Source organism: Prionailurus bengalensis, chromosome D3 (assembly GCF_016509475.1).
Source record: "Prionailurus bengalensis isolate Pbe53 chromosome D3, Fcat_Pben_1.1_paternal_pri, whole genome shotgun sequence".
NCBI classification, from domain to species: Eukaryota; Metazoa; Chordata; class Mammalia; order Carnivora; family Felidae; genus Prionailurus; species Prionailurus bengalensis.
In genome coordinates this window covers 3,189,901-3,204,262 of record NC_057356.1, presented here as the reverse complement: position 1 = coordinate 3,204,262, position 14,362 = coordinate 3,189,901, and the positions used below count along the sequence as shown (strand labels likewise).

General features: G+C 56.2%; 1 protein-coding gene across 1 annotated transcript in view; it reads left to right on the top strand.

Annotated features, from left to right (window-relative positions):
• TMEM132C (transmembrane protein 132C) overlaps positions 1 to 14,362 on the top strand; it is a 308,479-nt gene that overhangs the window by 277,464 nt on the left and 16,653 nt on the right. The window contains exon 5 of the mRNA XM_043557309.1: positions 624 to 767. Within this exon, the coding sequence (XP_043413244.1) occupies positions 624 to 767 (144 nt within the window). The remainder of the gene's footprint in view (positions 1 to 623; positions 768 to 14,362) is intronic.

Below are 14,362 nucleotides of genomic sequence, written 5' to 3'. Positions count from 1 at the left end.
CCCTCTGGAGGACTTAGGGGAGGGCCTGTCTTTTTCCAGAAACTAGAAACCATCCACGGCTCTTGGGTCATGAGGACATCACTCTGACCTCTCCCTCTGTGCCCGCCTCACTCCTCTTCCTCTGACCCTCTTATAAGGACTTATGATTCCATTGGGTCCTGCCCCCAGATAATCCAGGATAGTCTGCCCTTCTTAAGATCCTTGACTTGACCACAACTGCAAAGTCCCCCAATGCCATGTAAGGGAAAAGACCCACTGGTTCCGGAGATTAGAACAGGGCGGGCCTCTGGGTGGGAAGGACTCACCTGATTCCATTTCTGTTGCCTACAACCAGAACCTAACTGGTACATAACTTCTACTCTCTCTCTACGAAAGGAGAATTAATAATTTTCGACTTTGGTAGCTGGAAACCAAGAAGGTGGCCGTAAATAAACGAAATTGTAATGTTCTTGGAAAGTTCTTCCAAAGAATGCCCTTTTTTGCCCCAAATCCCAAAGTCAGTGCTACGGTGTCTTGTGCAAACAAACACAGCCTGGCAGATACCTGGGGAACTTCCCGCTTGTGTCCAAGAGCGCTGAGCGTATCAGCCCCCTTGACCCAGCTCCGTCTGGTTCTTCTGACAGGACACTGAGATTCTCAACACCGCCATACTCACAGGAAAGACCGTAGCCCTGCCCATCAGGGTGGTCTCTGTGGAGGAGAACAGTGCCGTGACGGATGTCTCAGAGCTGGTGGAGTGCCAGTCCGCGGACGAGGATGTCCTCAAGGTAAGCAGCCCCGCTGATCAGTCACCTGGGTTGAAATGATGGGAACTGTTGGGGCACAGCCCATTCACAAAGAGGGGTCGGCACCAGGAAGTATGAAGTCCAATCACACAACCACCCTTCCAGCTCCAAACCCAGTTTGGAGTGTGGTCTGCTTTGGCGCGTGGCTCAAACCCCAGATACTTCCAATAACCGAGCTGGTGACACGGCGGGTGAAGTGGTCAGGGCAGACGGACGCGCCCCACGCTAGCTGGGCATCCGGAGTTCGGCGCCTGCTGATGTGGTCCCCAGTAAACGGGAGATCAGTATCGCCGTTCCTTCCAGAGAAGCCGCAAATTTGCGCTGCATGTACAAGTCACGTGTTCGCAAATTTGGGATTTATGGAAAAGTCGCCCGTTTTTCAGTGTTGGCCACCAGTTGTAACTTTTTTTTAACGGGCAAAAAAATAAAATACATCTGCAATGTGAGTCTGGGCCAGGCAGCTGTCCAAACCTCTGTTCTGTTGGGCAGACCATGAACCGGGAGTCAACTCCGGCCCCCTGATCATTGTATAAATAAAGTTTTATTGGGACACGACCGCTCCAATCTATCTCTGTACTGTCTGCGGTGGCTTTGGCACGACCACAGGAGCGACAGGCAGTTGTGACCGAGACCATCTGGCCCGCAACTCTAAAATATTTGTTACTTTGCCCACGCCAAGGAAAAGTTTGCCTAGAGCAACCCCTGCTGTGGAGTTTAAGTTGGGTGAGGGAACGACCCGAATTTTTGGACTTTCCCACCACATTTGCTGGGATAATGTACTCACAGCGCTGGCTCCAGGGATAAGACACCATAAGGGCTTTTCCAAGCCAGAAATGAAGCTTCTGGTCTTTCTCCAGATGAGAGAGATCTCCAGATCTTTCTCCCAGATGCATTGGGTCTCTATGTTTTCTTGTAGGTATGTCTCTGGGATTACAAAAGATGTAATCTCCGGCATCTCAAGGAAGAGAGGCTTTTCCCCAATTCCCCCAAAAGTGATCTGTGGGCTAAGGGCAGCCCCAAAGCCACACACCCAAAAAGCCGGTGGCGGGAGGGGCGGGGATGAAGTTCTAAACCATACTGTTCAACATGAGCACAAATGTGGGCCACACATGTCGTTTAAAATTCTCCGTCACGTTCACGAAAGGGAGAGCAGGTGAAGGTAATTTTTTAGATGTCTGTGTTTAAGCCATTATATTAAAAACATGTGATCGATATAAAAATCATGAACGCGCTGTTTCGTACTCGGTGGGGCCCAGTCGCTCCGAATCTACGGAGAGCGCATGTCTGTTACTTTTCCACGTCAGGGCTTCCTGGCCACCGTGGTGAGCGGCTTCCCCGTTGGACCGCTAAGATCCGAACCCGGGGCAGGATTTTGCAACGTCGGCACTATGCTGGTGTTTTGTGCCAGATAATTCTTTGTTAGGGGGCTGTCCTGTGAGACGGATTCCTGCCTCCTACCCCAATACATACGTGCCTAGCACACGCCCTGAATGGTGAAAACCAAAAATGTCTCCAGTCATTGCAAAATGTCCCCTGGTGGGCAAAATTTCTTCCACTGAGAACCGTGCTCTGTTTCTGGCTGAACAGTCACCCCACTTCCTTGTGGCCGAATCACCCCCACTTTGTTGGTGAGGCCGAGGTGGGGAGGAGTCTCTTGGTTGGAGCTGGAGCCCTCCCTGCCCCGGCCCCCATCACGTACCGGATCCCTGGTGGCCATTGGTTTTCCTTACTGATCTGTGATGGGCACTGGGGAGGGCACCTGTCGGGATGAGCACTGGGTGTTGTATGGAAACCAATTTGACAGTAAATTGTATTTAATGTAAAAAAAAAAAAAAAAGAGCCAGGACCTCTGGGACACCTGGGTGGCTCAGTCGGTTAAGCATCCGACTCTTGGTTTGGCCTCAGGTCATGATGCGATGCCCATACAGAACCTGCTTGGGATCTTCTCTCTCTCTCTGCCTCTCCCTCATTCGCACTGTCCCTGTCTCTCTCAAAAATAAATAAATTTAAAAAGTGTTTTGTAAAGAGCCAGGACCCCCGATGACTCTTCTAGATGGATAAGAAGGCCATCTGTCAGCCTGAGAAATCCCAGAACCAAGTTTTACCGCAGTTGTGGGTAGAATCATCCTTAGCTGCTCTTCTAGGAGTTTCTCATGGAGCCCATTACCAGTATTTCCAGAAACATAATCAGCGTCTTCAGAGAAACAAATGTATTCGAACCAGAAATTGCCCCTGGAATGAATTTGGAGCAGGCTGCCCCTGGCTGTTGACAAAGCCACGTGACATCCTGCACTCAAACTCAGTCCCCAGGGCCCCGATTCGGCCGGTGGTTTGGGGTCTGGCGGGGTCGGCGATGCTCGCAGAGCTGGTCTGTCACAGCGCGGGGTTCCACGGAGAGGACACGGGGCAGGGGACGTGTAGTCAGTGTCTCCCCTGCAGCGGTGTGTGCAGGGCTAGATTGGGACGGCCCTGAGTTCCGCAAAGGACTGGAGACTCCGAGATCCACGCCGCGCCTCCGACGAGCCAGCCTGCGCAGTTTGCGAGCAGAAGACGCGACTCCTGGTCAGGGACGTAGGGCATCCAGGGAGTTCGCGCCTTCCCGCACCAGATGCCTGAGCGCCTCTCCCCACAGGGTCATGCCACGGGCCATGCCGGGATACCTGCATACGTAGGCTGTAAGGAGCCCTGGGCTTAGGGGACCTGAGTCCTTTATAAAAGGCACATTATGGGCTGAACGTTGGTGTCCCCCCCCAAATTCATACGTTGAACCCTTCATCCCCCCCCACCATGTGATGGCGTGAGGAGGTAGCACCTTCGGGAGTGATTAGGTTTGGATGAGGTCATGAGGGTCGGGCCCCTGTGGTGGGATTGGTGTTCTCGGGAACAGAGGAAGCCACGAGAGGTCGCTCATAGACGGCGGCGTGAGGTCACAGCGAGAAGGCGGCTGTTGGCAAGCCAGGAGGAGGGCTGGGCCGCAGAGCCGGTCCGTGCTGGCACCTTGATGGGGGACGTCCAGCCTCCGGAACCGTGAGGGACAGAGTCTCCCACGTGAGCCGCCCGGTCTGTGGGGTTCTGTCCGAGCAGGGCCAGGCGGACAGGGGCAGAAAGCCTGCTCGCCTCCCCCGCCCCGGAGAGAGACGGCATCCCTGTTCTGTTTTGCCACAAGCATGCCCGCCCTCTGCTCGACAAGGGAGCACCGGGGCGGTTCGCGAGACGAACATCCGTGACAAGACCATTCAGACAACGGCAGCCGAGGCTTTGTAGGGTGCCGGAAGTTCAAGGGTGCCGTGGGGAGTTTCTTCCAAAACGTTCTTGCTTTGCCTTTCCGGGCTCCGCGGTCTTGGGCAGCTCACACGTTCCGTCCGCCTCCAGGTCTCCTTCGGAAAGTGGGGACAGTCACGGTGCGTGTAGTCCGTTGTAAGGACTACCAGGTTTTATTAATCCACTGAAGACTTGACCTAGTGGCCAACACGTGGAAAGGACTGGACTCTGACCCCGGTTGGCTCGGGCAGTCCCCTCGAGAGCCCCGTGCGGTCGGTCAGGGGCTGCAGACAGAGCGCCTACAGGTATCATCTGTGTGGTGTGCAGAGTATGGCTTAAGAAAATCAGAATTTCCACCTATTTCAAGTGTGCAGCCCAACGATATTTAAGTAAACTTACTGGGTTGGGCAACCATCACTGTGACCCAGTTTTAGAATATTTTTGTCACCCCATTTACCGTTAATCCCATTCCCACCCGTAGCCCTGGGCAACCGCTAATCTACTTTCTGTCTCTACAGATTTGCCTTTTTTGGACATTTCACATAAATGGAATCCTACAATATGTGGTCTCTTATTAAAACAGTTCGGTGATCATTTCTTACACGTCTCTTGACACATCTAGGTATAGCCGCACGTACAGAGACAATTTTTTAAAAGATGGGATCATGTCAAACGTTTTTTAGCCGCAGTTTTTTAACTGGCAAAGCTACACACACACACACACACACACACACACACACACACACACACCTGCCAGCCAGCCTTTCTCCATGATGGAGGGATCACACACATAGCTCGAACACACAGAACACGTAGCATTCACACCGTTGTGTCTGCCCCCTTCTCGCGCCCTGTGATGCCTCCCGAGAGCCCCGGCTGGTGGGGGTTCGGGAACGGAGGCACCACAGGAGCCGAGGGGTCCGGTGTGCTGTGTGCTCAGCGTGTGGGTTTGCAGGCGTCAGACTGTGAGGGTGGGAAGCCGTGGGACATCCACGAGCGTCTGTGCGGGTTTCCTTGGCGGGGGAGGAAGACCAGTGTCCCGAGCGGGTCAGGAATTTGCTGTCGGGCAATAGCGGAGGAGACGGCGTGCCGTGGACAAGCCCCCCCGGCTCCCTGCACCCACAGAGTGCTTTTGCCCACATTCATGCACATGTCAGCACCTCCGGCATAAGGCCGTGTCCTGTAGCCGAGGGCAGGGCATAGGACGCTCTGCAGAGGCATCTTGCCCGCGGTTCTCAAGGTGGCGGTCTCTTAACGGCGTGGTTGAATCACACGCTGGTGTCTAGGTCCCCTTCTGGTAAGAATGACAGGTGATGACGAGGCACACGGGGGGCGGGGCTGGAGAGCGCCCGGGGCGAGGGACGCTCTGGATGGAGCGGCGTCTGAAAAGGACACATCTGGGCCACTTGGCAGGGAGACGACAACTGTCAGTGCCCACTGTAACCCTGTCCCCCCACTTGCACCACGCCGTCCGCGTACCCCCTCATCCTTAGGACGAGACACCGGGGCACCCCACCCTGTGCCTCCTGAGTAACCCCCACCCCGGCCTGCTGCTGCCCTCCTGTGCCTTCCCTGGGGGCTCCTGGGGTCACAGGTGGCGAGGCCCCGCCCACAACAGGCTGGCAATGCCGAGATTCCGGGCATCGTTAGCAAAAGTCCCTTTACTGGATTTCCAGGGCCGACCTCCAGGGCCCGGCCCGGCTGCTGGCCCTGGTGCAGAGCTAAAGGGGATGCGTGTGGGCGGCCAGCTGCCCAGCTCTCCCGGTGACGAGTGCCTGTGATGGCTCCTGTCCGTGCAGGACGACCCTGCTGGGGCGGAGGCCTCGGTTTCCCATGGTTGCTGCTCCTGGGGGCCCGAAACGTCCTCTCTCTTTCATGCGCTGTTGGTTCCACGAGCTGAGTCCATGGGGAGCTGGGCTCTTAGCAGCAGCCCGAAGTCGTTGGTCTGCGAGGCCCTGGGGTGGCGCCCCTCGCCCAGGGGAACGTGGGCAGGGTTTCCGTGGGGGGAAGAGTGCTCCCCATCGTGCTCCTCGCACCCAAGGGCTCTGGGAGAAGCATCTTCAGCCCCAAGAGCCACTGGGTTCTGGGTGAAAGCAAACCAAGGACCGCAAGGAAGTTTCTGGAACGCAGGGGCCCTTGCTGCCCACGTCCCCAGGGTGGGTCAGGTGCACGCCCACTGCCGGCCTCTTCCTCCAGCTCCGGTTCTGTCCGCTGCAAAACCGCAAGACAGAGTTTTAACACACTTGTGCAGGCAGAGCGGGTGGATGGTGTGTTCATGGTAGCATCTCCTGCATCCAGGGCAGACCCAGGGCCCCCCAGGGGACACGGGGCAACGTTCGGAGACCTTTGGGATGGTAGTGACTCAGACAGAGGGGCTACTGGAGTCTGGTGGCTGAAGTCCAAGGGTGCTGCGAAGGGTCCAGATCCCAAAGAATCATCCGGGCCCCGATGTCGATGGCCCTGGACCATCCAGGACCTTCGGGTTTTACCATCAGAATCTAGTTTCCTTCTAAGAGAAGCAGGATGCTGCAGGACACCCTGATTTGGATTTCAGAGAGATCTCTCCGGCAACGCTGGGGTCAACGCTATGATAAGTTCATTTTACAGATAAGGAGGCTGAGGCCCAGAGAGGCCAAGCGACTTGCCCAAGGCCACACAGCCAGAAGACGGCAGATCCAAGATTGCAACGCAGGTCTGCCTGATCCCCGGCCCGGCGCACGCGGTCTGAGGCGTGTCTCCCGGCCAGATGTGAAGATTTGCCTCAAGCTGCACGGTGCAACACGGCCTCTGCGTACCATGTGTGGCTATTTACGTTGGTTAGATCTAGTAAAGTGGAATTGGCAGCTGCCCAGTTGTGCGGGTGACACGTGGCCAGCGTCTCCTGCTGGACGGCACCCATACGGGACGTTCCCAACGTCACACCGACCTGGAGCCTTCGACTGGTAGGAGCCGTGCCGTGCGCTCACTCCCACGAGGACGTGATGGACAGAAGTAGGTGCCCGGGACTGGCCGGCGGAGGTCAGGTGGCTCCGAGCCTCCGTCTGACGCTGCAAAGAAGAGCCTGTTCTAATAAAAGACGTTTGCAAAAGGTAAGGTCGTTTATTTGCGAGTTAGATTTTAGTGGAGTCCAGGGAGGCTCCGTCCGCGTTTGCCTAACGAGCCACAGGGGTTTCAAAGCGCCAGGAATCCTGGAGCTGGGAGGGAGCGGCCTTTGCACTGATGGGACGTTTCTGGCCAGCTCCGTGAAGCGTGGGGGACAGAAGTCCGGGTCGGAGCCACGTGGCTGGCTTGCCTCGGGAGGGTTGGGTCTGGGTAGCAGCTCTCCCGTGCTGGCTTCCTCTGCCAGGTACGAAACGTCCTCTCCCTCTGGCCTCTCTGCTGAAATCAGTCTGAAAACAGGGATTTGGTCTCAGGCAGCACTGAAGCCTGCCCAGTGGTCCACCATGACTTCATCAAGGGCGATGTGCTTGTTGAGTGACTCAGACTCTCAAATCGGCTTCGTAAGTCAGGGGAGAAACTGTCTCGTGCACGGAGGTTCGGGGGCGGATGCCGGTCTCTGCATCTCTGAGCTCTGTCTCGGCTTGTGCAGGTGTCATCCTGAGCCCCCATATGGCGGGCCCCGGAGCCCGGAGGTCCTCAGCCTCCCAGGTTCAAGTGCAGTGGAGATCAGCTGCTACCTCGGCTTGGTCAAAAATCCAGCGACGTCCTGTCACTGAGGTCGAGGCCTACCCAAGCACAGGGACTGAGTGTGTGGATCAGCGGAGGCTCCCCTGAGAATATTTATGAAACTCTTGCCGAAAATGAAACAAGTAGATGTCGGGGCAGCAAAAATAACAGACGTCCCCGGTGTATGAGCTGGAACCTAGGTTACTCCTGTTTGCTCCCTCTTCCTCCCATGAAGCGCTGCCCTTAGAGGATTAATAATGTCGGGCAGTGTCAGCCCATGACCGTCGTGCCTTTTTAGTGGTGCCTCATCGTGTCCTCCTTGCTGGGATGCGGTGGAAAGATGCGGTGTGTGCCCATGGGTGATGCCCGGCACGGCTCTGCCCCTCGTATCCGAGACCATGATTTTCGTTCACAGACAACGTCACCCAAACTGAATTAGGCCGAAAAGGGAAATTGTTGGCTCCTCTATCCCAACAGGAAGAGATTCCTGGCTTCAGGAGTGGCTGGATCCAGGGACTCAGCATTTTTACGTCTCTGTCTCTTGGCTCGGTATCCTTTGTGCCGGCTGAATTCTCGGACAAGTTGTTCTAGGTCAGGATGGCTGCAAATGGCTACAAAACCCTGTTTTCACATGTAGAATTTCAGCAGAAATGAGCAAATGCCTTTGGCCCAGCCTGAAAAGCTCCTGAGATCCCCTCTGTGTGCACCAGCGTAGCTCATGTGCTCAACCCTGCAGCCAGGAGCTGGGACCAGAAGGATGTAAGGCTCTGCTTGGATTAGGACGTGGTCACATGACCCTCCTCTTGAGGCTGGAGGCGGGGCTTCATCCGAACCTCCAGATGGGACCAGCAGGAGGGGACCATCCCCTAATGAAACAGGGGCTGAGGACAAGAACAGGTGCCTAGAGAGGGTTCCCTCCCCTCCCATCCCCTTACTCCTCGCCATCCAACCTTTCCGTGCCCTGGGACCATCCTTCCATTTCTTAATTTGGCCAGGGTTAGAAAAAAGGGCCTTTCCAGCCCGGCCCAGGGGTGGTTTTGCCTCCTTAATTTTTCTTGGTGACATCAGCCAAAGCACTGACCTGCCCTGACGGAGCCAGAGAACAAGAAGCGGGGGCAGTGGAGTCTGAATTCTCTGGAATCTTCCGGCAGGCCTGTGCGCCGAGCTCTCCCAGGGGGATACGGCCCTGCCTTTGCCTGTGAAAGCCCCTGGATAATCGTCCAGGAAATGGACACTTGGTGTGCAGAAGGGTTAAACGAGCTGATCCCAACTCAGAAGAAGAAATGAGGACCAGATGAGAACACCTGGCAGGTGACTCGCTTGAAACTCGGACACACTGGCCTTCCAGCTTCATCTGGCCCCCGAGCTCCCAGAGGGGACACAGGTGTGGTCACGGCCACCCCTCCCCGGATTCCCCATCCATCGTGTGGCTGGATTGTTTCCATCCTGGCTGCCTGGGTCCCCCACCCCGTGATCAAACCCTCTGCTCCTCCCTCCCAGTGACAGAGGTGACAGCACGGAGTTCCGGCGACGGCTGCTGCTTCCGTCCCCGGGCAGCTCCTCCAGGCCTGGGGGCTCGAAGAGAAGCCGTGTGGCCCTCCTGTCATCACGGGACTGCTCTGCGCCTCGGGTCCCGCATCCCAGGATTTTTGGGTCGCAGGTGACATCACCATCTGCCCAACCCTCCACAGATTGCCCGTTTGCTAAGAGGATAGAGACCTCTTAGCAAACTAAACCTTAGCAAATTAAACCTTCTCGGCACACACGGGTCCACACGTGTGATGGAAACTGTGTCCGAGGCAGGTGCAGTGTTTAGCTGGACCACGGCGATCTCTTCACGGTGCGTACAAATATCAGAACGTCAAGGCGTCCGTCTCAAATACCTAGGACTTTGATGCGGCCAAAATACCTCAGTAGCGTCTCAAAGAAAATCAAAGAAGGCTTCTTCCTTCAGGAAACACTATGTTAGTCCTAATGTGCCAAGCTGACAAACATTCAGCTCTGCTCTTAAAATCACACGAGTTAGGGGCGCCTGGGGGCTCAGTTGGTTAAGCCGCCGACTCTTGATTTCAGCTCAGGTCATGATCTCACAGTCCGTGGGTTCGAGCCCCGAGTCGGGCTCTGTGCTTACAGCTCGGAGCCTGGATCCTGCTTCGGATTCTGTGTCTGCCTCTCTCTCTGCCCCTCCCCAATGCTCTCTCTCTCTCTCTCTCTCTCTCTCAAATAAACATTAAAAATACTAAAATCACACGAGTTATCGTGCTTGAGTACGTGAGAGCAACTTCTCAAAAGACAAGGAAAAGAATCAAGTGTACTAAGTCTCCTGCCTGTGAGCGCCTTGGAACGGAGACCTCACGGAGGGGGGACCATGTCATCTCAGACCTCAGGAAGTGTCTTTATAGCCATTGTTCTTTTTAATTCAAAAGTGGAAGAGTGAAGGTAACTTTTCACCGATTACATTGGCAGAGATCATCAAAAAACAGAAAAGAGCGTTTCTGGAGCCAGACAACTGCTTTCACATGCAAATCCGAGTGCTACTGGCTGTGTGACCTTGGACAAGCAGCTCAGCCTCTCTGTGCCCCAGGCTCCTCACCTGTAAGGTGGCTTGTGTGGGGACAAAAGCACATGTGCGTTCGGAGCAGAATCTGGCATACAGAAGGCACTTAATACGTGCTAGCTCTTCTCATCGGCCCTCTCCTCCTGGGACCTTCTTCCCCCAGGTGTCCAGGGCTTCCACCTTCCGCCAGGCAGGACTCTGTCTAAACGTCACCTCCCGAGAGGTCTTCCTGTGCGTGTTCTCCGTCCTTAGCGGGTCCTTAGGTCATCATGGTCTCGGTGTGTGCCACCTGCGGTTAGTTCTTTGTTTGCTTGTTCTCATCTGTGGCCATAACGTGTGCACGAAATGTAACTTCCTGAGATTCCTGAGAGGAGTCTCTTGCCTCCCTCTTCCCGTGTCCAGCACCTGCGAACGTGCCTGGAGCAGAGCAGGGGCACGGGAGGAGTGCGGGGTCCCCTTCGCTCCCTGAGCCCGAGTGCCCTGGCCAGCGTCACGGCCTGGCCCCCCGGTGTCTCTTCCCGGCCTCCCTTCCCAGCCTCCCATCCTAGCCTCCTTCCCCAACCTCCCTTCTTGGCCTCCCTTCCCAGCCCCTTCTCCTGGCTTCCCTTCCTACCCTCCCCCTCTGGCCTCCTTTCCAAGCCTCCCCTCTCTGTCTCCCTTCCCCGCTTCCTTTTCTGGCCTCCCCTCCCAACCTCCCTTCCCAATTTCCCTTCCCAGCCTCCCCTCCTGGCCGCCTTCTCCGCCTCCCCGCCCGGCCTCCCCCACCCTGGCCAGGCCTGGCCCAGCATAGCCACCTGCACGGACACAGGATTCCCGAGCCAAGACCGTGTGCCGTTTCCATGTCTTGGCAGCTCTCCGCCCTGTCGGCTGGGTGAAGTGCGGTTTATCGCTGCACGGATTTCTGCGGCCGTGGGAATCCCGTTTGGCAACCACAGCAAGGGGCAGGAAGGGGAAGGAAGGGAGGTGTGCAGGCCTCGCCTCAGAAATGCTGGCCAGCGCCAGCCCCTGCCGGTCCCCTCTCCTCGTCTTCCTGAAATGTGCCACTTCGGGCGGTGGGGGGGAGGGGCGACTGCGCCCCGATGCCAGATGGGCCACAAGGTGTGTGGGAGAGCAGACACGGGGAAAGCAGAGGGGCCCTAATCCCCAAGGCTGGGTGCACCAACACCTCCAGTCCAGGAAGAGAGGCGCTCCGTGGAGGCTTCCGGAAACCACTGCGCCCTTCCTAAACCCGGAAGCAGGGCTCCCCCAGTCTTCTCCTCACAGCCCTTCAGCAGCCTCTCAGCTGCCTGGGGATGAGACCCAAAAGGATAAGACGGGGCTGCCGGGAGTGGGGACAAGACAGGACGGAACATGGAGGTCCCCAAGAGTTCCAGGCAGGTGCAGCGGCACCCGAGCTCTCCACAGAATAACTCGGGCCGCTGTGCTGTGTAACCGATGACCCCAGCATTCACCTGTTGAAGGAGTGACCCTTATTCTCGCTCACGCGTTTACAGGTCATCTGGTGGTCTGCGGGCTCAACTGGGCGGCCCCTCCCTGCGGGGGGGGGGCTAACATGGGCCCCATGGGGCTCGTTCCAGATGAGTCTGAGGTAGCAGCTACGTCTGGGGAAGCGCCTCGTGGCAAAGTGCACAAAGACTGCCCGAAACACGCGGCAGCTCTAAGGTCTGGGCTGGGACCGGTCGACTGTCACTTCTGCTCACATGCTCCTGGCCAAAGCCAGTCACGTGGCCGGGTCCACCATCAGCGGGAAGGGGAATCCACGCACAGTAGGAAAGAGGGAAGAATCAAGACCGAACAGCCTCATCACCACCGAGCCGGTGGGCATCGGGGTTGAGAGCAGAGCTCCGGGGTCTGCCTGGCTCCCGGACTACCTGCTGTGTGATGTTGGGCGAGTTGCATCACCTCTCTGTGCCTTCCTTTCCTCACTTGCAGTATGGATATGATTAAGAAGATAGAGTAGCTCCCTCGTGTGTTCACAGCAAGGCTTCAGTGAGATCATCCATGTGAGCCTGTACTGAGTGAGCTTAGTGTAAGAGCTTAGCATAAGCACTCAGCAAATGCTGGCCACAGAGCAAACGCTGTGACCGAGCACGCAATTACCAGTGAAAGCCCACCTCCTTGTGTGCACCTGTGTGTGCACCTGTGCTTGTGTGCATCTGGGTGTGTTCCTGGGTGTGCGTGCACCTATGTGTGCACCTGTGCGTGTGTGCACCTGTGCATGTACGTGTGTGCACCTGTGTGTTCCTGTGTGTGTGCACCTGTGTGTGTTCCTGTGCATGTGTGCACCTGTGCATGTACCTGTGTGTGTTCCTGTGTGTGCATGCACCTGTGTGTGTTCCTGTGCATGTGTGCACCTGTGCATGCACCTGTGTGTTTTCCTGTACGTGTGTGCACCTGTGTGTTCCTGTGTGTGTGCACCTGTGTGTGTTCCTCTGCGTGTGTGCACCTGTGCATGTACCTGTGTGTGTTCCTGTGTGTGCATGCACCTGTGTGTGTTCCTGTGTATGTGTGCACCTGTGTGTGTGTGCACCTGGGTGTGTTCCTGGGTGTGACTGCACCTATGTGTGCACCTGTGCATGCACCTGTGTGTTTTCCTTTACGTGCATGTACCTGTGTGTGTTCCTGTATGTGTGTGCACCTGTGTGTTCCTGTGTGTGTGTGCACCTGTGCATGTGTGCACCTGTGCATGTGTGCACCTGGGTGTGTTCCTGTGCGTGTGTGCACCTGGGTGTGTTCCTGGGTATGCGTGCACCTATGTGTGCACCTGTGCATGTGTGCACCTGGGTGTGTTCCTGGGTGTGCGTGCACCTATGTGTGCACCTGTGCATGTGTGCACCTGTGCGTGTACCTGTGTGTTCCTGTGCGTGTGTGCACCTGTGTGTGTTCCTGTGTGTGCGTGTACCTGTGTGTGTTCCTGTACGTGTGTGTACCTGTGTGTGTTCCTGTGTATGTGTGCACCTGTGTGTGCACCTGTGTGTTCCTGTTCATGTGTGCACCTGTGCATGCACCTGTGTGTTTTCCTGTACGTGCGTGTACCTGTGTGTGTTCCTGTGCGTGCATGCACCTGTGTGCGTTCCTGTGCGTGTGTGCACCTGTGTGTGTGTGCATCTGTGTGGCACCTATGTGTGTTCCTGTGCATGCGTGCACCTGTGCATGTGTGCATCTGTGTGTGCATGTGTATGTGCACCTGCGTGTATGCCTGTGTGTTTGTGCACCTATGTGTGCACCTCTGTGTGTGTGCACCTGTGTGTGTGCCTGTGTGCAGTGGAGGGGTGGGGGGAGCTGGCAACCCTGAGTGGCCGCTGGGGTAGGGAGTGTGTGGTGAGCCCCATACCTGAGCACCAGGTACTATTTTAGGCACTAGGGATACGACCCTGAACAAAACAGTCAGAAAGCTTCGTCATCCTAGAGTTTGTGTTCTAGGGAGAGAGGACAAGTAATAACCACAATAAATAGGTAAAACATCTGGTGTAAGGGAGGGCAATAAATGATAAAAGAGAAAAATAAAGCAAGGAAGGGGCTTGGGGGAGTTGCAATCCAAAGTACAAATGTCAGAGAAACGGGGTGTGTGCATCCGGGAAGTTTGCGTCTGAGTAAGGCAGCGCCTCTCCACTCAGCGCTGCTGACGCTTGGGGTCTGCTGATCCTTTGTTGGGGGCCATCCTGTGCGGTGCGGGATGTCCAGCAGCACCTCTGGCTTCAACCATTAGAGGCCAAGTGCACACCTTCCAGCTGGGACAAGCCCTCCCCTGGTTGTGACAACCAGAAAGATCCCCAGGGACCATCAGATGTCCCCTGGGGGACCCGCTGGCCCCTAGCTGAGAACCACTAGGCTGATGGGGTGTGGAAGGGCCAGCCGGGGCGCAGGAAACAAACGAAGATGCACAGACAATGCGTGGGACGGATGGCAGGGGTGCATCAGGGAAGGGCCTGTACCTCTCTAAGGATTTGTCCAGAGTTAAAAGGGTTCTGTGATTCACACTCAGTTGTACGCGTGAGCCCCACATGAAGACAGTAACTTCCAAGTGGAGAAGAGCTCTCTGTGTTGGAAATGCCTGCTGGTCTCTTCAGATCCTCTAACCTCTCCTCCTGCT